Raw genomic sequence first — 22,724 nt, 5'->3', positions numbered from 1 at the left:
CGTCTGGAAATCAGGAATGACAATGCCCCTGGGAGCCTGGTGCTGGGCAGGACGCGGTGGCAGCAGTGAGCTGGGCTGCACCTTGTGCCTGGCAGATGGTGTGCAGGAGCTGTTGGTATGCCAGTCACAGCCTGGTGCATTGGGACTGGTGGCTCAGAGGCAGGGGAGGCTACAGAAGGTTTATTTGCAACGTCTTTGTGGGATGATAATGAAGGCACCGCAGTTCAGGGGGTAATTAAAAGCCACTGTCCTATTACTGACAATACTCCAATTACATCCCACTGTGGTGATGCTCTGCATAATATGAAGACAGCGGTTTTAGACACTCGATTTGCATCTGGCAAAGGCAGAACACGTTACAACCAGCAGTTGTGAGACAAACCTGAGCAGTCAGGGCTGCTGAGGAGTGAGACAGCCATCAAAACACAGCCCCTCTCTCAACCACTCTCACCGTTTCCTCCCTGGTCACCGCTCCTCCTTCGCCCATGCTGCTGCCACGGGGCTGCATCTCCAGCACGACGCGGAAGAGCTTCTCCGAGCTCTGGGTAAGGAAGCCAATCTCAGCATTGGGGTGGAGACCATATAGGTAAGGAGACTCCGGTGGCAAGGTGTCATCTATGTACTGCACACAGAAACAGAGGTCAGATGCATTGAGCACTCAGCCTGCAGAGCTTATGGGGCTGGAATTACTGCCCAGCAAGAAAGTAAGCCCTGGATGACACCACTCTGCTCGTGGCCTTGAGCCCAACAGGACAAAGCAGTGTACAGTTGTTGACAGAGAAGAGAACTGCTTTTACTCCTACTGTGAAAATTTGGTAATTACTCGAGTTTGGCTTGGCTGCATCTCTCAGGCCCAGACCTTCTCTAGCAATTATCTGCTGTGTGTTTCAGAATGAATATTCTGATATCCCTTGTGTGAGTTTAGCTTCCAGTCGTTAAGTTTTATGAACAAAACCAGCCTAATATGTCTATCTCTGCTGCCACATTTCTGTACGAAGAACAGATGAGATTGGTAAGTAGATCACCATGACCCGACCCCTCAGCTTTTCTCATCAAAACTGATAATAAAAGGAGCTTGAAAGGGCCACTTTGGCAAACAGTATGTGGATGTAATTTTCCAGGAGCCCCATTCGAGTCTCAAGAACCAATACCATTCATGCATGAACAGAATGAGCCCACGACGAAGGTATCAAACTACCATTAGACTTGGTTCATCCCGGGGACTGATGAAATGTCAATGGAAACAGAACATAATGGGAAATAACAGGAGGTGTGCTGAAACACTGCAGCTCTATTCACTGCCTCCTAAGACACATTATAGGGCAGTTATGGAAGACATTACACTTATGCATATAAATAATGCCAGAAAGCAAACAGCTTACCTGATGATAGCCATTGTAGTCCATATTCCCCGGGATGGGGAATCCCGGAGCAAGGAAGAATTCTCCCTCCAGCATTTCTGGCTTAATAAATTCTTCCAAGTAGGTCTTGCAAAGCCGCCTGTCCCAATCATCTGTAATGTGACCTCCGTACATAATCTCACCAAAGAGGTAGCGTAAGTCATCGTATGGGACCTGCAGGATGAAGCAGGAGGCTGTGATGGAGTTCAGGCAGCATCGCTGAGCTGCAGGCTACAGCTCTAAGACTGACCTGCTCAGTGAGTGCTTCCATCGCACTGTTCCAGTTTTCTAAGTGAACAAACATTAGGCAGTGGTTACGTCCTGCCCAGGGAAAACAGCATCAGAGCACAGACTTCATGCAGCTTTCCACTGAAATGCAAATTTATTCTAAATTCTATTGAACCAAAGACCACTATGTACTTCTAGTGAATACAGACCACAGGCACTGTTCGATATGATTTGTAAGCTGCTGCAGATGTTGAGGTTTCCTGCCTCGCACCAAAGATACACCACACTGTGAAGTTATAAAAACAAAGGTACCAAGAAAATGACTTTTATGGAAAATCTGCAAAAGCTTCAGCATGATCCAGTCCATTCCTGGACGTAAAAACCCACCAAACAGCAGCCAGCCAAAGCAGCCTGATCTAGTGTCCTATCTGCTGAGTGGCAACCAGCCCATGGCAGGGGCTTGGGCTTGGGTGGGCTTGAAGGTCCAACCAAAACCATTCTAGGATTCCATGAAACAGCCCACATTCACTCCCTCACCTTCGAGCTGGCCTCCAGGTAGTTGTAGAGCACGTTAACAGAGATAGTGAGGTCTCCAGTGTTGAAGGGGTAGGAGCGGTTCCAGCCCTGGGGACCAAACTTGCGCCTTTCTGCCACCACAGCATGGAAATAGCAGAGGGCAAACAGAATGCTCTTGAACTCGTTCTCCCGAGTGCACATCTCCAGGGTATCCTGCAACACAGGCAGGGAGGTAAGTCCAAAATGCCTCCCAAGTACGCCAGATTTCAGACAGCTGTGAACTGATCTGCTCCACCAGTTCACTTCTGCATAACGTATGTGCTCTCTAGTTCTCTGAGACAGTGGGTATTATCATAAATTCCTTGGTAAATTCTGCTGCATACTTCCTGAATTCATGTTTTCCTTTACAAATCAAAGTGACGTTTGTAATCTGAGAGCCAGGAAGAGAAGGAAAGCTGCATCCTTCCAGCACCAGGGTGTACCCTGCATCCCAAAGCAGGGAGATGGGGAGGCACTGCAGCTGGGTGACATCATGCCCAGGAAGATGACAACTGGAAGAAGTACACTCCATCCTGCCCCTTGGATACGAAAGGTTTCTTGGAGCAGCGATTTTCTAAGCCACAGGGCTGAAGCAAAGGAGAACTCTTGCAGGACAACGGCGCTTGATGCTCTGCACAAACCCAGCCCAGCCATGCACTGCACAGTACGTGCCAATGGCATGCCAGGGCAGAGGCAGGAAGGGCTTCCAAAGATCCAAGCAGGGGGGACCAAATGCTTGCAAAGAAAAACAAAAAACAAGCACTCACAGGATCAGCACAGCAACTGGTGCTTCCCTGCCCAACTTCTAGGCTATGCTTAAAGTTTGAATATTGATAAAACAGTGGGAAGAGCTGTCACGGTGGAAGGGCAGGAGCCTGAGTCATTTCATCAGTGACAGAGCATAGAGTAAGCAGAGCTCAAAGAGCCCAGAAGGAAGCAGTGAGTGATCATTCCAGCAGGCAGGACAGGGACAGTCTGGGCAACCGTGCCAGGTCTCAGCACGTGGAAATCACCTCTATGGGATAGCAGAGCCAAGGAACAAGGGTCTGGAGGTGAATGCACAGCACTGGGGCCGAAGCTCTCTTTTCATGGGTGGGTCTGAGCCTGGTGGAGGCTTCCACTGCTCCAGTCCTTGCACTGCATTGCTGTGAGGAGCACAGATCTCCCCAGAACCAGGAGATGGATGTGCCGGGAAGGACAGACCCCACACCTCCATCCAGGTCCCTCCAAACCCCCCCCAGGAGCTGTGTGTCCAGGGCACCATGGCCCTGACCTGCACAGACCTGAATGAGGAGAGAGCGTACTCCCTGCCAAGGACAGACCCTTTAGTCCAGCTCTGTTATACAATAAACACCACAAAGGGCACCTGTGTGTCATCACTCCATCATCTTCACCTAAAATAATGCATTGTGTTAGACCTCTCATCAGAAACAGAGCTCAGGGTCATTTCTGAACAGAGGGAACCAGATGCTACAAACCATACAAGACGCTGGCAAACTGCATAGGATGATTCAGAACAGCCCCATTCCTGTTCTCTCTTGATGAGATTGGACTCTGAGCTCCCTCCGCTATCCATAACTTGATGAAGAACAGGTTTCTCATTTCAGAAAATACCCCTGGACTTCAAGGAGAGCTTCCTGGAATGAAAACTGAGTACGAGACCTTCAGAGGTCACTGGTTGCTCTATTTGGTTGTGCATTTTAATTTCAGCCACAAACCAGAACGATACTCCCCACGTGCAGTAATGGCCCTTCTTTGTGGCTTTCAGCTGAAAGCTAAATTTGAACATCTATTCTGTACAAAGCAAAGAAATGAGGTGTAAAGGGGCTCCACCCACTCACTCCAGGATTTGTGATAAGAGACATTTTATAATATTCTGGCAATTTAGAAAATGCTAATTACTATCTGTTCAAAATGAGCATGGGCAGGATGAAAACTTGCTTTGGGTGAAGGTTCTCTCCTCCCTCATTCTCCAGGACATTTTGTGGAGTTCAGGATGACAAATGACAGTATGAATGACAGTAGATAAAAATGGAATAATCTTCTCTGACTGCTGGCATTAATCCTCGTGCTGTGGCTCCCACTTTCATCTCTTTGGAGAGAGCAGCTCCTACAACTGAGACCCCCATATTTCCTTGCCCCATAGAGCAGTGGCAGGGGTACAGCACCAGCTGGGGTGCTCCTGTCTGATCCCAACTGACATGGAGAGAAACCAGTCACCCTGCAAGATGTGTCCTGCATGGCCCTGCAGCCACCAGCAGAACAGGGAGATTGTAGTGACTGCGGTGCCACGAGGAGGCAGTGGGAGCAGTGGGAGCTCCTGCAGGCCCTGCTGTGGTTAACAGGCAGAGTGCTGCTGGGAGAGCTGTATGCCCAAGGCAGAGGTGATGTATGAATGAAAGTAATGGGCATTCAGGGCAGCAGAGTGCAATGGTCCATGTCTTTAGAAAAGGAACCATCATAAATGCGAGCAGTTAGTCCTTAGCCTTTCAGGTCGTGCAGAAAGTGGGCTGGGCAGAAGTACAGCAGTGATGCACGATGGCTCCAGCACCATCTAGAAGTCCAGGCTGCTCCAGGAGCCACCTTCCTGCTCCTGCACTGTCCATTATGTCTCACTGCATGCACTGATCCCTGCCCCCTGCTGTCACCAAGAGAAGATTATTTGTCCATCGCTTCCACACATTTGGTTTTCATGCCCTCTTCGCAGGATTCTGCTGCAGTCCTGCAGCAAAGAGCAGGGATAGCAGGAGTGTGGGTGCGTGACAACCACAAGCTGCAGGAGATAAAAGGAACAAGCAGCCTGCCACCAGCCCCAGCAGAAATTAACTGTGATCACCACAGAAGGTGAAGTTCTGGCTGCTCTCTTCTCTGTGTTTCCAGGTGTCAGATTCACTGAGTGTCAGCCACTCCCAAACCCAAAATGGAGTGACACCGCCACAGAATTCAAGTCAAATCACGACAGAAGTGTCCCCCAGGTGCCACACTGAGAGGTTTGGTTCTGTTACAAAACACCCTTTTTAAGAATCATACATTAACGACAAATGCACAAATTAGGCTGAAATCCAACATGCTGTGACCTCCCACAAGAACGAGGCTGGCCAGGAGTGCCCATTGGAAAATGGAAAGAGATCTGGAGAACAGAGGAGGGCTTGAAGGGTCTGCAGACACTGGGATGAGAAGGGCTCAGCAACATCCCCCCACATCTCACAGCAGGACTCCAGCACCCAGCCCCCAGCCTGCCCAGCAGGACGTCCCCTACCTGGTTGAAGTTGTCAAGGGCTTTGTGCAAGTTGGCGTGCATCCCGCTGGGCGGCTCGTTGGTGACTTTGATGGAGTTCTCCAGGATGCCCTGCGGAATGATGTGGCTCTCCGGGCACGGAGCTGGCTCTGCGCTAAGGAAGACACGGAAATCCCGGTGGCTGCCCTCACTGTGCTGCTCCAGCTTCTTCTCCAGAGAGCTCAGCCACTTGGCCACCAGATGGATGTTCTGGCAGGGACAAAGAGGACACTACTTCATCAGCAACCCACTGACACCCAAACCCGGAAGGCACCAAATCCATTGAGAGGATAGGCACCCACCAAGTCTAAGCCCTGGAAGGTGATACCTGCCCCAGGAGTCCCTCTGTGTAATTCATAGCCCCCAGTATCCTGGCACATCAATTTTAAATTCAAAATAATCAATATGAATGACCAGCAATTAAGCAAGCCGCTTGGGGGTCACTTGTGTTCTTAAGGCTGATAATATCCTGTTCATTACAGTTATGTATGGCTGATGAGGTAAGGTTATTTCCCCAGATCTGCCAATTCCAAATTAAAACGTTTGTTAATTTTGAACACAGTTAACAGTGAGGATCCTCAATACCAGTAAGGGTAAGTTAGTGAGAAACAGCCCAAGTGGTTCTATAAATACCTTTAGAATAAAATAATTGATTATTTGTGCAACTAACTACATCTACCTGTAAGAAAATTAAGCAGTTTTACATGGAGATGGTAAAATGCATTCAGACTTGCCTCATTTTTGCAGCTACAGTTTAAATGGTTTTCTAGTTTCCAGGTGAGAAAATACTTTTTCTGACATTAGGAAAGGTCACGTTCCTGGGCTAAACATCCCGTAATGTTAAAGTTAGGAGTGTAACCCAAGGTGTCTGTGCTAACGTGTGCTCTGGGAGTGATTTATCCCATCCGAAGACAGGACAAGGATCCTGCTAAATTTAAATTAAAAGCAGATGCCAGAAAGATAAACTGCTTGCAGGTGGCACGGAAATTACATAAAGGAACCATATAATAGGCTTAGAATAAATATATATCACCTATAAAAAGGATCAGAAAGGAGCTCTCATGGTTAAACAGCAGAGTAATGGAGACTATTAAGAGTAAAATGACATTCTTCAGAAAATGGAAATTGCGTCCAAAAAAACTGAAAACAGCACAAAATCCTGTCATGGCATGGCTGAAAAAGATTTTAAAGAGCAATCCTCTGAAAACCATAAAAACTAAAAATAAAACCTTCTCCAGAAGCCAGAAACATACTAGAGAGCCTATAAAACTAAAAGATGAGCAAGGTGCAGCCAGAGTGCCCAAGAAAGGCAAGGCCACCACAGAAAGCTCGTGTCTGCAGAATGCTCTCCAGGGGCAGTAACACTGCACGCTGAGCTGGTGGCACCTCCAGAGGTGCCCCACACAACCTGCTGCCCAGAGTGGGGTCAGGCAGAGCAGGCTGCCCAGCTCTGTGCCTCTGGGGTCTTCAAATATGTTTATGGATGGAGACTCCACAACCACTTCGGGCAACTTGTGTTCAACTGCCCTAACAGGGAAATGAAGGATATTATGTTTAAGGGTAATCCATCTTTCAGTTTGTGCTGCTGCCTCTTGCTTTTTCACTGGGCACTGCTGTGAAGAGCCTGGCTCCATCTCCTGTACTCCCCCTGTACCAAAGGATTTCAACCAACTGATCAATCCCCCCATCTCCTTTTGGGGCTAAATATTCCAGCTCTCTCAGCATCTCCTCATGTGACAGGCGCTTCAGTCCCTTAATCACCAGAAAGACTCTTACACTGAAGCAGTAGATGAAGAGTCTTTAGGATAAATTAATAAACTACTAAAAACAATTTACTAGGACCAGATGGTATGCACCCTAAGAGCCTCAGATATGGAAGTGCTGCATTACTGCTCAGTGTATACCAGGCAAACTGGCAGCAGCTCTAATAAGTAACAGACTAGCACATACTGTGAATTAGAGAAAACCAGAAATCTAAGATTTCCAACCCATTTTAGGTAGCTAACAGGGGGATGTCCAAATGTAAGCTTGATACCATAAACTCCCTTTGTATTTGCAGAAAAGGTAGAGATATCTGCAGAAGGTCACTCACCATATGCCTGTGTCTTTTCATGTTTAGATCTTAATCTGGATCAGATATTTATCTTTCAGTTAACAATACTATTGCAGCTAAAGAGGAAGGTCTCAAAGGAAAAAAAAAAAAAAAAGAAACCTCAAACAATTAAGCCATAGGAAACAACCTGGGAAGCTACTCATAAACTTGGAGCTGCTTACTGTATTCAAAAAACATCTGAAAGAGCAAATGATTAGTGAGCTGACAAAGTTAATCATGAGACAAAGTAATTCCAGGTGGTAAAAATCAAAACTGATGGAGAAGAATTGCAAAAGTATGCCATCATTCTAAGTGGCTGGCTATGATGTGGCAGAAGAAAGAAATTCAGTGTTGATAGATGCTGTGATGCACACAGAAAACCAAGCTTAGCTATATATATGTAAGCAACAATGGGTTCAAAACTGAACTCAGAGATCTTGGAGTTCTTATGGTTATTCTCTGCAAGTAACAGTTCAATTTTTAGCAGCGTGACAGCAATCAAACATCAGCAAAGGAACAGCAAACAAAACAGGAAACATTATTATGCCACTCTATGAATGCATGGTGGGCCTTCATCCTGAATGAAGTTTTCATTTCTCTTTCCCAAAAAGGGCTATAGCTTCTACAGAACAAGACACTAAATGGATATGGACTTGCCAACTTGGAGAGAGATATCGAGGTGAAGGTGATGAATGAGGGATAACAGTGTAGACATGAATAGAGAATACTGTTTCACATGATGCATAACAAAATGGCAAAGTCATTGTCTCAGGGTTCTGTAGATTGAGACAATCACAGAATGAAGCTCAGCTTATATTCACAGGCAGAAAAAACACTGCATGCTCACCCTGACCAGGCACCCTTTCCCTCAGCTCCTGGATCTCCCTTCTTTCAGACAGGAAACTGGCAGCTCTCATTCTAGCCCAGCACAGTGTTTTTATGGACTGATGGCACACAAGAGCATCAAGACATGTATGCCACCTGTCACTTTTGTAGAGGACCTTGTTAAGGATTGATATACTTACATTTGGCATCTCAACCACACTTTTTTTTGGCCTACCTATATATATATACACAGTTATCTTGGTGAAGGCTGACTTACAGGCTCCTAATAGTGACTGCAGTGTATGTAGATCTGAGCCACTGCTCTGTAAGCACTGCAGCTCTGCCCTACAAGCAGCTGGACCTGCAACTCCCCTCCCACCAACCACAAAGCCAGAGCTCTGGGCTGTTCTGTGTCATTCAGGCACAACTGCTGCCCACACTGCCTCCACAGGGGCTCTCTGCCTCTGGATCTGCACTATTTTTCAATGGTACTGGAAAGGTGCATGCCTGAAAACAATTGTCAGCAGCAGAACTAATCCCAGCAGAGCATCACAGAGAAGGTGGGTGATCATTTCCTAAACAAGATGCAAGCACTAAATCATAAACTATCAGAGCAGATGTGCAACCACATTTTCAAGACTGCGACGTCTTCTAAAAACGGGCACTTAACTATTTCCATTTCCCTCCTCTCTGTGTATGAGGTGCACCAAGATCTCAGGGAAAACTACATCGTCTCCTTGCCCAAGACTCCAGATGTAGGTACCAACTCCCTCCAGCTTGGGAGCTTCAATTTGCCCTCTTCTGTGCAAGATTTTATGGGGTTGTTCTGATGAAATGGATTTTGAGGTGTTGGGAGAGCTGAGGAGGAAGAGGATAAAGGAACCGTGTTCTGGGAACAGCCACTCCATCGTAAACAACGGCCATATAAAGAGCAGCAGACAAAATGCAATTATAGCTGGCTGTTAGTGCACCATTGCTTGTCTGATGCACTTACAATTTCAAGAGACAAGGTAATTCCCAGGGTCCAGGCTACCAGCACACTCTAGAAGTTCAATAATAAAGCGAGAGTGGATGAAAACAAATAACCAATGTTTTTCAAACATCTACAGAGATTTAGGAATTAGGAGAACAGTTTAACAGAACAGCATAAGAAAAACCAAGCACTAGGTATCAACTTAATCACAGATGTGTTATATACGTGATGCTTTTTATTTTCATCTTTAATTGGTAGCTTCCTCCTTCATCTGCTTTTGTGGTGTTAGATGGCTGAAAAATAATTGCTTTAGCTTGTGTTGACACGACACCAATGACCATTATCTGTCAGCATCGCTGCCTTCACTATCTCAGCCAACTTAAGAAACACTTCTAATCTAATCAAAGCATTTGCATATTATCTTTCTGTGATGAAAGGGGTGGAAAAGAAGCCTATATGCACAGGTCGGTACTAAGAATTCATGATTTAATCAAATGAACACATCTGCAAGAAAGAGGCGGTTCAAATATGGTACATTCTCTACTGAAAGGGCAGGGATGCCATGGAGGGGATTCAGAGTTTTGAAGGAAAATTAATTCCCGGTAGTCAGATAACACAACTTGACAGAACATGACTAATGACAAGATCTGTGTCATAATTCAATGTTATGTCAATTACCAATAATTGCCACACAGAGAATGCTGAGCGACTTGTTTATCGAAGAGCCCCCTCCCCTTGCTCGTTTGGAAACCTCCTGCTGGTTTCACAGGCTGCCTGTAGCTCTTCTTGGCAGGAAGAGGAGATAATGAAGCCCTGACCACTTCCCTAAGGCTCAGGGCTTCACACACTGCCAATAGTATCTCCCTAAATCACGCCGCAAAGTTTCGTGTCCTCCTGATTCCAGAAGAGCCCCAGAAGACACATTTACCCAAGGCAGCAAGGTAATTCACTGCTTTATTACATTTTTTCTTCGCCAGGTTTTGAGGTCTGTGAAAGAGCTCTTGTGTGAAGGACAGCTCCCTAGCATTTTCACCACTCACATCTTAGTCTGGCTACCATCTCAAATCCATGGGAGTGTTACCCCTCTTGAAGAATGGAAAGACAAAGAAGCAGGCGGGAGCCAAATCCTGACAAAGAGAACGGCTGAAAAAGAGGTGAAGAAAGAAATCTGCAATGAAACCTCCCATGACACAGACCACTACCACTGAGTCACATGCTCCCTGCTCTCCCCAGTTTGCATCCCAGAGCAGGACTGATGGAGTAGCACAGAAGAGGCCATGGCAGGGCTGGGGGGAATGTGCAGGAACATGGAAATGCCAGAGTTTTTCTTTGGGAATTCACTTTCCAGCACCTCTGTGTGCTTGTACCTCCGAAGGCAGGACATATATCACAGGATGAAAGCGTTCCTATGGCAACCATCAGAAATAGCACCACGTATATACAAACCAGCACACACTCCACAATGCACTCCTTTTGCTGATAGCGACTGGAGATCCCTCACAGCTCTGAAGCAGCTCTCTCCTCGCCTTATCACAAATCCCTGAGCAGTGGGAATTAGTTGTTTGTACAGAGCCTCCTCCTCTTATGAGATGCTCTCAGAAAATAGTCACTGATTTTACAGCAAGTCTGAAAGCTGGGCTTGGCAGCCCCAAAACAGCCCCAGCGTTATAATTCCACTGCTTTTTTGGGGGGTATATAAAAGGATGGGGCGAGGGCAATGCTCCCCAGTCACTCCCAGTCATGGCATGACATTTAATCACACGAGGTCACAGAGTCATAAGGGTTGGAACAGACTTCTGCAGATCCTCCAGTCCAGCACTCTCCTAAAGCAGGTTCCCTACAGCAAGCTGCATGAGAAAGTGCCCACGTGGGTTTGAGTATCTCCAGCCATGGAGATTCTACCACCTCTGCCCTCTCACTCTCAGATGGGACCTCCCCAGGGCGAAGTAGAGGGGAGGATCACCTCCCTCGTCCTGCTGGCTGGCCACGCTCTGTAATGCACTCCAGGGAACCACTGGTCTTCTTATCCACCAGGGCATGTTGCTGGCTTATGGACATCCTGTTGGCCACCAGGACACCTAGACGCTTCACAGAGCTCCTTTCCAGCACGACAGCTCCCTGTCTGGACTGATGCACGCAGCTGTTCCTCCCCAGCTGCAGGACTCTATCCTTGGTTCCTCTCTGCCCACTGCTGCACACTTGCAGGAGGGCTCCATCTTCCTTCAGCCAACGATCTTGGGAATGCTGTTTCGGAACTCAGAGAGTAAAATGGAAAACCACAGGGCCTCCACTTCCAAATTGCCATCAACAGGTGTAGCTCAACATGGAGAGGAGCCATGCCAGAGCACAAGAAGCTTCTGTCACCAGAGAGAAGCTGGTGTTAAACCAATTAGGAAATCACAGCAGCATTCCTACCTACATGAAGTCTTTGGACTTCAGCACCTGCAGCCTGAAGCTCTTCAAGCCCTAACTCCATGGATAATGCTTGAAAGGGAAGAGCACACTTGATCCCTGCAGCCCTGTGATGTTTCCCATCACCTCACTTGGCTGATGCCTGATGTTGAGGAGAGCTTGATGTCTCTCCTCAACAGCTTAGCCACGATGCACTGATGAACACGATGCCACTGCTCAGCCTTTTGCTACACTGGAAACCATACATCACTTCCCACCTTTTGCCTGTGGATGCATCTCCTCCACAATTCGCAATGAGATTTCACCAATACAGACTCAGAATCATAGAATCACAGAATGGTTTGAGTTGAAACGGACCTTAGAGCTCACCCAGATTCAACCCCTTGCCATGGGCTGGCTGTCCCCCCAGCTCAGGTTGCCCAAGGCCCATCCATGGCCTTGGGCATCTCCAGGGATGGGGAACCTACAGCAGTGCCAGGGCTTCATTACTCTCTGAGTAAAGAATTTCTTCTGAACATTTAGCCTAATTCTCCCCTGTTTTAGTTAAAAACCATTCCCCCCTTGTCCTATCACTATCATACTATGTACAAAGCCGCCCTCCCTCCTGTTTATAAGCTAACTTTAAGTACTTAGAAGGCTGCAGTGAGGTCTCCCCGGAGCCTTCTCTTCCCCGGGCTGAACCAGCCCAGCTCCCTAAGCCCTCATCTGCTGTGATCACAGCTCCAAATGAGAATGTGTGCTCCTTTTCTGCTAGAGCAAAAACAGGCTGATCTATGACCCTTCTGCTGAACGAGGCACAGAGAAGGCTGATGCCAATGAAGACGGGAACAGAAGACAAAACCCAAAAGGAGCTGGCCTGAAAACTAAGCATCACTTCCAGGATACCTGCAAGCACTGGACTGATTTTAGAACAATTTCTGGAATTAAGCATGATATATTTTGCATGTTCTTTCAGCACAGTCATGCCTGAAATATATGTAGGACCTTCCCTAGACTGAATGGTTCACAGCTGCCCCCTTCTACACTACTGACTCTAAAACAGGCAGGGCTTTGTCTGAGATGTCTTTTGGGAGTGATCCTTGGCACTGAAAAATTCAGGTACAAAGAAAACTACAGAAGAATAAATGAGTGAATGGACTATGAAGGAAGGGGTAATCTATAGGATTTAAAGAGAGGCTGGTAAGACCAGGACAGACAGAGGGCCAGCTGGAGCCAGCACTCCATGGTCAGACTGGAGAGCACATTCAGGGGGGAGGTGATGGCAGAACACTGGTCTCCTGAAGAGTTGCATCAAAACCACTTCAGTATGGCAGCTGCTAGCTTGGGTCTCCCTCTGGCCCCTGTCCAAAGTGTGCTTCTTTCTCTTAATCAAATACTGCAACAGAAGAACAGGAATCACATGGATCCAGTTGCATTTCGACAGAATCTGGCACAATCTAAGGCTTCAGAAGTCCTCCAACCAATCCAGTGCTTCAGACTGCATTTGAATCCCACAGCCTAGAACTCAGGCTGGGACCTCAGCCCAAATACAGACATTAGAGGCATGACAGACTGCTGAGATTTGCCAGACCAGGCAGCAAATGAGCATCAACTGCAGAAAATCTGGACTGATCTCAACTCCCCAGAGTTTTAAAGACAGTGTTGGAATTTAACTTTCTAAACTTCATTTGATAAGGGAGAAGATCTAAAGGTAGTAGTAATGGACACATGGGGTGCACAGCAAATGAAAATTGCTTGATTAATCTCAAGAAATGGAGGAAAATAAAATTTGTTTAAAGGAGGACTGTTACAGTTGTGTTTTAAATCACAATAAGTCCTATAACAGAGATTTCCAGAGCAGTCTTATGACAACACCAAAGCTGTTGTATCTACGGAAGCATTAAAAGCCCAACAGGAACTTAATTCCACCCTAGATCAGAACCTGGATTACCTGCTGGTCCATGAGTGTATTTGCAAGAGGAAAAACTTGTGGATGGCTGCTATGACATGAGGTGGGAAGGAAAACACCTGTCTGATAGCCAATACATCTCTCTAACAGAAAGCAGAAAAACTCATGAACCAGAACTGGAAGTAGAATGGGTAATTCTCCTTTTATACACACCTAGAATTGAAAGATACTGTGGCTGGAAGAAAAGTGGTCTCTTATTTACTGAAGCAGAGGCTTAGTGTCAAATGCTTGTGTGTGCCTAGAATGGACAACACATCTCATACAGGACAATATCTCTCTTGCTTGTAGCTAAGTCTGGAGGACTGCACAGGAAACGTCTCCATTATGTCTGTCTCACAGTAAGAAGTGCTCTGCCAACGTCTGGGTGTCATAAAGTTTTGCTCACCATTATTCAGTTTAGTACATGAATCTGACTCAGTGAAGCAATACCTATGAAAATGGAAAGATGTTCAAGAATTAAATTAACTTGATCACAAAGAGAGGGAAATGACATTTTAGCTAATGGATGAAGACGACAATTAAATTGGGAATGTCTAATGTCTGAATTCCTCTTTGCATCAGTTCATCCAGAACTACAGTTATCAACATGTAAACAAACTTCACTGTTTCTTTGCCAGTAGGTTCAGAAACATCACTTGGTGACTGCAATGACCACTGCCCTGGCAAAAAGCTTCAGAGCAGTGCTAGAGAGGGAAACCCAGCCAGCACAGCTCATGCTAGTATATACTCAGTGCTCTCTGATGTACAGAGTTCTTTTCTCCCTAAGTAAATGAGACCACATGCATCAAAGACTTGACATTCACATCCCCTGCCACTGTTCCTTGTTTCTAAGTACTGGGTCCAGAACAGAACCTCCCCTCCTCAGCTCCTCCATCAACCAGATCAAGGATACTGCCACCAATGCACTCCATAAACCTCCTTGACTCTGTGCCCTGCTGCATTGCCCCTCCAGCAGTCACAGGATCTGGATGAGACAGCAGCTCTATAGCTGCATGCAGATCTGTAAGTCCTCCTGTTCATTCCTCTTGCTGCATGCAAGATGCTGGAGCTCAGTGCAGCTGGATGTGACCCCTACCAAGGCATTAGGAAGGTGCAAGAAATGGATAAGGGAGATATTTTCCCCCCAGGTTTCATCTGTCAAAACAGAGAGAACAGAAGATACATCCTACCTAGGCCTGGCCTGCAAGACAGGTGAGAGCATTCACTCTTCAGGTGTCCACAGCTATTTGATGGGTACAGTGCCTACAACTGGTTCACCTAACAAAGCAGGTTTGCCCCACGTCTGCATGACTACACTCCTCTTAATTAATCGTCAATGCAAAGCCATCAACATGTGGTCACTTCTTTGAGCCTATACAGTGTTTTAAGTGAGACCAGTCCCTTGACTTGTTCTTCAGGGGTTCTGCAAGCAACACTCAACTTCTACAGCATCCCTAACGAATCCCCCTGTGGCACCTGCAGTCTTACTACAGCTCACATCTTCAGTTCAGTGAAGTTCAGGGTTGGAAAGGACTTCTGCAGTCATCTGGTCCACCTCCCTGGCTCAAGGAGGGCCATCATATTTATTTTCTCTAACATTTCAGTAATCTTCATAGTGCAAACCATCTGATAGACCTCATCCATCTTTACAAATTCCTATTACAACTGATGCTTCTACCTGTATTTCTCATTTTGTCCTTCAAAGTTTGTTCTGAAACTTTGCATACCACTGAGTTTAGACTAATTAGTGTGCTCCAGTAATTTCTCTGTTTTAGAAAGATGTGCTAAATAAGCTGTTGTTTTCTAGTCAGATGGCACACCCTGATTTGACAGATTCATTACAAAAGCTTGCAATGGACTATAGTTTCTCCTATCAGTGTTTTAATATTCAGAGGCATAGATTATCCAGCTCTCTGAGTCGAGCACATTATTCTCTTTGATCTGATTTTCCTCCTACTTTTAATAAATCTTGTTTTCCAGAAAAGTACATTTGTGTGGGTTTTCAACAGCCAGCCCTCAAGGACATCAAATCTCCCAACCCTGGAAGAGAACTGTCACCGAGACTCCTGCAGCCAACGTATGCACATAACTCCATCTCTCGCCTTGAAAAGTAAGAGAGAAGAAGGTTTCTTCTCAGTTAGGGCTAAAGGAAGAAGCATTTGGAAACCTGGAAAGGAAAACTGCTTTCTGATGCAATGTGCTGTGAGAGTACCCCATACTTGTGGCACACAGAACCTTATTTCTCCCAGTGTTATCAGCGAGAATCCAAAAACTACTGAAAATTTCTTCTACCTCGAGAGAAACATTACAGTGCTGCTGGTGAGGTAATAAGTGCTTTTATTTGCAGTGACATTGTTTTCTTTATGTTTGTAATGGAATTTCAGCACACCAAAGTAGTGGGATTGCATGCTTGACAAAACCTGCTTTAAAAGCTCCTTCTTTTATTGTTGTTTCAGTTTCTTTCTCATGGAAACAAAGACCATTTGAACTGCTAGTAACAGTCCTTAGTGACCTGCCCAGGGACCAAGGGTGTTATGTGCTGCCTGCTGGGGGTCACCATGCCTTGCCCTGGTCCCTAAGTCCCACCACCGTGCGTTTTGAAGTCCCTCAGCTAGGGCATATTTTCCCTAAATCTTCTTCTGACTGTCATGGTGTAGTTACAAAAAGCAAATGCCCAAACGGCAACTCTGAAATTCTCCTGGCACCAAAAGAGAGTCTTGAGAAAAGCATGACTTGGTGCAAAAATCTGAAGTAATATGAAACATCTAACTTTCTTCGGTTTTTCAGGTGCAGTTCTGTTGTCCTGCCTCCAGCTCAGGCCCCTTCCCATCAGACACTATGACCGCTGCGGACTGCATGTGACAGCCAAGAGGGGAAGCTCAGTGCCATGTGGAATGGAGGTGCACCCATCTTGGATAAAAGTACACTATGGGAATTCTGTGCCTTTATTGTGGCAAGAAACATCTGTTCTAAACCCTTCTAAATGATCCAAGAGACCCAGAGGCTGAACCTAACACTAAAGGGATTTCAGAGGAGTACAGAGATCTTCCTTGATTCTGCAGTGCCGACAATGATTCAGAAGAGAGCAGCTGCTAGGGCAGCTCTTCTCTGTGGCTCTCACACAGTGTTTCCTCCTTCAGCAGCCTCATGTTTGCCAGAGATAGGCTCCCACTCTGCAGTTGGACCTGCTGTCTGTTTAGAGACAATCCTCTCATCAGCTGTGTCAACAGACAGCACTGGTGCAGGCTGTGATTGGCGAGGGGCTGGACGCAGTGGGGCTGATGCTGTAAGGCAGTGCCGTGCTGGTTGCAGGGGCAGGAAGCCCTGCTGCTCTGACCCTGACACGTGAACACTTCTCTTTCCATGAGAACAAATGGATGGGTGCTCTCTGCTGTTCCGCCTCGTAAAATGAGTAACTCAGGAAAACCTCCATTTTCAGGGTGAGCTGAAACACTTTCAGGTTTCCCAGAGAGTCATTTGCTGCTTTCATTAATTTGCCTCCCACATCGCTGGCTGCCATCCTGCAGGCAACACTGGCCAGTCATCACAGCTCGGGAGGAATTAGCCCCAGGTCAGCAGCCCTTCATGGCACAAGAACATTGATCCTGTGGCTGCAGTACAGCTCCCAAGTGTTTCAACATCCCTTAGCAACTGATTCCCACAAACCCAATTCCCTGACTCTTCACTGCTCATAGTACTTGACTATTGTTATTTCTGGTTCAAATCAAAGACCAGTCATGAACTATATGCATGAAAGCCATTTAGATGATCTTATCAAGTGTTTGCCTTGAAGAGTGTGTATATGTGTTGATACAAGTCAGCAAATACAATGGTTATAAAGGGAGCTCTACTCTGTGTTACCTGAAGAGTTGTTCCAAGGATGGTGAAGTACAAAAGTGAAGCTATCAGCTGCTCTTGCCCACCTCAAAAGCAAATGGGAAGCTGTAGCTGCCCTGTGGATGGCATCGTCTCCAAACAGTGAGTTTGATTTACCCTGATTGCCTCTTGGGATCTGCTCTCTTACTGTAACAGCAATGATTCAAATTTCTTGTCCATTTATGCTTATTGAGCTGTCTGTGTCATTCCAGGTGCTGTGTAACTGAACTGCAGACACTCCTGAAGCAGTCTGCATGACACCTGTCACCAGAAGCCTCGCAGAAAAGATCTTGTCAAACCAACTGCCATATGGCAAGTATTTGCAAGTATTTTCCATGACCACCTGTGACTGAAATGACAGGAGCATCCTTTGAGGGACTATTGCTCACTGATTCCTGCTGTGATGAGTTTGGATATTGATTTACCAGTATCTGCAGCAGTCAGTGTTTCAGCCCTGAAAAGTTGTTCAGTCTTGCAAATAACTTTGTCCAGAGGGTGAACTGATTTCAGATGCATTCCTGCTGACCATAGAAGAGTAGAGTATGACTTGCTCGTGTTAGGGGACACCCATGTAGCATCTCTTCCTCATTATATGCAAAGATCCAGCCCTTTTTTCTAAACAAGTTACAACACAGAACTAGAATATTTACATGCACAGTTTAATCAGTTTTGTGACCACAGCAGAGAAAATTCCAGATGAGTGATTCCCCAAACAAGACCCAGAGCTGACACGTGGCAGCATGTCCTCACAGCCACTGCTGGGACTCCTGAGTTTTCCCCACACATCAAAACCTGCCAGCAGCCACGAGCTGAACGAGCCACAGTGCAACCTGCCAGCTCTGCACCACTGGAGACTGCCACATCCCACAGTGCTGCTGGACAGCCAGCTATCCCAGCCACCAAATCCTTCTCATACAAATCTCACTTCTGCATCTCTTCCAGTTTAACCATCAAAGTCCACTGAGAGCTCTTACTGATTGCTCTGGCCACCACAGATGTGAATGGGTGAAATGAAAGAGACCCACTGCTCCTCTGCTAGCACAATCTCAACAGACACAGATGATGATGCTAAAGCAGATCCTATACAGCAACTACTCCCCATCACGGGAAGAAAACCAAAAACTTCACTCTTCAGTACTGAATGGAAGATATCTCATAAGGCTGCTTATTTTTTTCACCATCTCAAAAGTGGATGCCAGCACTGCAGCTGCCTTTATTAAAAACTGTTGACAAACTTAGAATTGTCTGCTTTGGAGGAAGCTTGCAGCAAGATCATGAAGGAAGATCAAAATATCAGTGGCATTTGATTTAAATCCAAAATGAAGCCTGTAGGCTTGACACCAAGCATTGTCTGAACATAATCCTTACACAAACAATTCAGTGATAATAAATGTTTATAAAACCCACATCGAGGAAATCAGAGGGATTCCCAAGACCTGAGATGTGAGCTGCATATTAGTAAACCAAAGCACTCACAGTATAAGTGACTCAAGAGAGCACTTGAAGACAGAGCTCCCCTCACACCTGATAAGGCTTGGCATCATTTCGCTGAGCTGTGATGAGACCTGTAAGTGTTCACTTGTTCTGGGATGCTTAAAGGCATCAGCTCCACTGACAGCCTCTGCCTTTTGTATGGTGAAGCACATCTGCTTTTTGCTCATTTAAATACATAGCAAGTTTGGAGTGGTGGAAAGTGAGCAGTGACAGCTCTCAAGAACACTGCTCCTTTACCTACTCATGGAGCAAGCAGGAGCACAGGCAAATGTAGCACACCTCCTTTGCCACATCCCCCTACAACTGCACACCCTGCAGAGGGCTCAAAGAGCAATAGAACCAAGATGACAAAGACTGATAAAAAGCAAAAGATAACAGCAAGAAACAAGCAGAAACTGGTGGTCTGAACATGAAGGTAATGCCTTTTCCCACCTCCCACCACCAGAACCGATAACCTGCCCGTGTTAACTCAGCACCCAGACACTGACGGAGCTGCCAGCCAGCTTCCAGGGATAGCCTACCTGCAGGATGACCCAGTGCCCCTCTGCTGCAGCCAGGTCCAGAGCTTGCTCAGCAACCACCTCCTGGCCTTGTCCCAGGGAGACATTGTGGAAATTCTTGTTGTTAAATGTGTAACCAAGCTTTTTCCCTAAAAAAAAAATAATAATAATAAAAGCAGTGGTGTTCAGTGCTTTCTACCTGGAACCAGGCCGAGTTCAGCCTTACCAAAATCCCTCACAGAAGAGCTATCACACTTCTCACGAGAGTTATGCTGTCTCTCCCCTTTCCAAAGCACTGAAAACAGCAGAGGGTTCCTCCAAAGTACTTTTAATTACAGAGTGAAATCAACACAAAGGTACATTATTACAAAGTGCCTCTTGTTTAAAGAACATTATTCCCCTGCAACCTTGTGTAAAAACATATTTTACAGCGGTAGGAAATTAAAATCATTTCCTGCTCATTAAATAAGCTTTGAATGAGATATTGTTCAGTGGGGAAATGTACCATGTGAATGTGTGCTCAAACAGCAGCAAGGGCAGTCCATTTGGCTGTGAGCAGGCAGCAGAAACAAAATGGGTGGTCAGGATTTCCAGGCAAGTTTTAGAGTAACACAAGGAAAAGATTCGCCTAACAAGCCCGAGCTCTTGGTACAAGACTGGATTCAGGTGGCAACACATCAAACAGACATTCAACCCCTTCCAGTTGTTCATGCTTTCCATTTAGCCTCACTAGAAAGAAAAAAAAAAGCCCTGAGACATCGCTTTGCCCATCGTTGAGAACTTCCAGTCTTCCTTCTCCCTATCTCTGGTTGCCAACCAACTCTGAGAGCTGCACGGAATAATGCTGCCTTCAAGACCCATCCTCTCGAGGAAGGATGAGACAAGTTTACAGAAGCCAGCCCTGCTGGGGGGCAGAGCAGGGAGTGGGACAGGCAGCTGTCCTCAGCAGGAATATTGGGTGGAGAAAATATTGAATAACGAATCTGGACAAATCCCAGCGAGGCAGCTTAAGGGCAGCATAGCTTCACCAAAGCAGTGGTTTCATTTTGCCAGATTTCTCTCACTTTTACTTGCTGTAACTTTTCTGGCTGACTAACCCAGTGCTCTGCTGCACACGGGTATACATCTTTACCATTCTGATCAAATAATTCATGGCTGGAAGTTAGTGCTCCTTCACACATGCAAGAAAGTAACAGTAAGAGACTGGAGCATCAATGTGCTCAAATGGGAAACCAGGCACAGGGCAGGCCCTTCCACACAGGGTCCCCTTCAATTCACAGCAGTGAGGCCTGACATTAGGGCAGAAAGAGACCAAAACAGAGCACAAAGCCCAGGAACTGCCCGTGGTAGCACCGCCTGTGTCCGGACTGACTTGAACATTACTGGGGAATGACCCAAAGGTGCACCACAGAGAGGGAAACCTGCAGCTCAGGCAGGCACTGCTCAGCTGCCACACACCTGATGCCTAAGGTCAATGTTGTTGGTTTCCCTGCTGGGGCTGCCAGCCCTGCTGAGCTTTAGCCTGGAGACCTGCCTGCCAACAACTGGCCAGCAGTTCTGCTGTGCTAGTCTGATATATAACACATACAGTTTAGATAACACTTCTCTGAACTGCTGGCAGTGCTGGCTTATCCATGAGCAATGGTCTTGGAGATGTGGGTAGTGCATGGCTGGAGGAGAAAAGACACCTGAGGACCACAACAGCAGCGTGCATCGGCCCTGAGGCAGCACCCACAGGCAACCAAGACCTCTGCTCCAGAGGGACAGAGCTCCTCTGTGAAACAGTCTCAAAATAAGCGCCTGCAATGACCTCGACTTGGCAGTGATGCAGTGGCAAGTTGACCCCATTTCCAGATGTTTAGGCTGAAAACAGAAATGTTTCCAGAGTGGAGCTGAGGCCTGGAGCCAAGTTCTGCACGTTGGCAGCTTCACAGCACAGCACTGGACTGCAGCACTCAGTGCACCACAGCCACCTCAAACACAAAACCTCCGAGATGCACTTGGGCTCTGAGGGCACCTGAAAGCACTTCACCAGAGCATCCACACCAAATATGGCTCAGGAAGGATGGCATTCAGAACTGGAAATTCAGCTGCTAACCAACAGAAAGCTATAGGGAGCTGCTGCTTATTTTTAGCCATCTGACAGTGTATTAGATACCTCTGATGTAAATTATAGGTTGTGTACAAAACCGGCTCAGAAATCATTGCAGTGTGAACCACACTGGGAATCTCAGCATTGCAGGAAAGAGACAAGTTTAATTTAAACTTTAGATGAAAATCCAAAAGCCTTTAAGAAAAGAAAACAAAAACAGAAAAAAAAGCAATAAGAAACAAATCACATCTTCTCACAATTATCTATTTTTACCAGATTAATCCATTATCTTCAAACAGATGAGAAAAAAAAATGTCAGCCAAGATAATTATGCAGAAGATAAAAGCAATTCTGTGATATGCCTGCAGCCATGATTTATTTACCTTGTTTCTCCACATCCTTCAGCGGGTCAACTCCTGGGGACAGGATAAAAAACATTGGGGTTGCTGGTCCTGATTCCTCAAAGGATGCCGCAAAGTCCAGGGGTCTCCCTGCCACATATTTACTGCCAAGTTTCTCTTCTACAAAACCTCTGCCAGAAAGAAAAAGAAGTTTTGCTGGTCTACTTTGGCTCAGGAAAGAAACGCTCCCCCACAAATAATCAGCTAAGTCATTTTGCTTTTGCTGATTCAAATAACTGAGAAACCTCACGAAACAAATGAGGATACATTTACTTCATGGTGGGCCTGCAGCTCGGGCTCTGAGACCTCCCCATTGTTAGCAACTTTTGGCACTTCCTCTAGGTGTAAAATGACCTGTGGCACAGAAATATCTGTGAGAAGGACAAACAGTGGGACCTCGCTGCTACAAGCACTGTTTTGGCTCTGACACAGATGGGAGAGAAGAAATAGTTAAGCTGATGCACAGAAAACCGCAGTGTGCTTTGTAATCCAGTTTGAGAGGAAGCAGCATTCCATTAGATTTAGCACCAAAAGCCACAAAAAGCCCGGATGATTTCGAAAATTGCTTTGTTCTGGGAAGATAAAAGGGAAGAGCTCTAAGAATATCCTGTGCGTGTTGCTGAGTTTCTGCATGAGAGTCACAAGGAAAAATTCATCAGAGTGAACAGGAGC

General features: G+C 46.3%; 1 protein-coding gene across 1 annotated transcript in view; it reads right to left on the bottom strand.

Moving 5' to 3' along the window:
- DNAH9 (dynein axonemal heavy chain 9) overlaps nucleotides 1-22,724 on the bottom strand; it is a 180,951-nt gene that overhangs the window by 15,471 nt on the left and 142,756 nt on the right. The window contains exons 61-66 of the mRNA XM_065735131.1: nucleotides 22,035-22,183; nucleotides 19,581-19,708; nucleotides 5,443-5,670; nucleotides 2,166-2,357; nucleotides 1,383-1,574; nucleotides 452-622 (exon numbers count right to left, since the gene is read on the bottom strand). Of these exons, the coding sequence (XP_065591203.1) occupies nucleotides 452-622; nucleotides 1,383-1,574; nucleotides 2,166-2,357; nucleotides 5,443-5,670; nucleotides 19,581-19,708; nucleotides 22,035-22,183 (1,060 nt within the window). The remainder of the gene's footprint in view (nucleotides 1-451; nucleotides 623-1,382; nucleotides 1,575-2,165; nucleotides 2,358-5,442; nucleotides 5,671-19,580; nucleotides 19,709-22,034; nucleotides 22,184-22,724) is intronic.

The sequence above is a fragment of the Cyrtonyx montezumae genome, unplaced genomic scaffold (genome assembly GCF_038088225.1).
Source record: "Cyrtonyx montezumae isolate F1298 unplaced genomic scaffold, pur_monq_1.0 scaffold_19, whole genome shotgun sequence".
NCBI classification, from domain to species: domain Eukaryota; kingdom Metazoa; phylum Chordata; class Aves; order Galliformes; family Odontophoridae; genus Cyrtonyx; species Cyrtonyx montezumae.
This window is presented reverse-complemented; position numbering and strand designations above follow the sequence as displayed.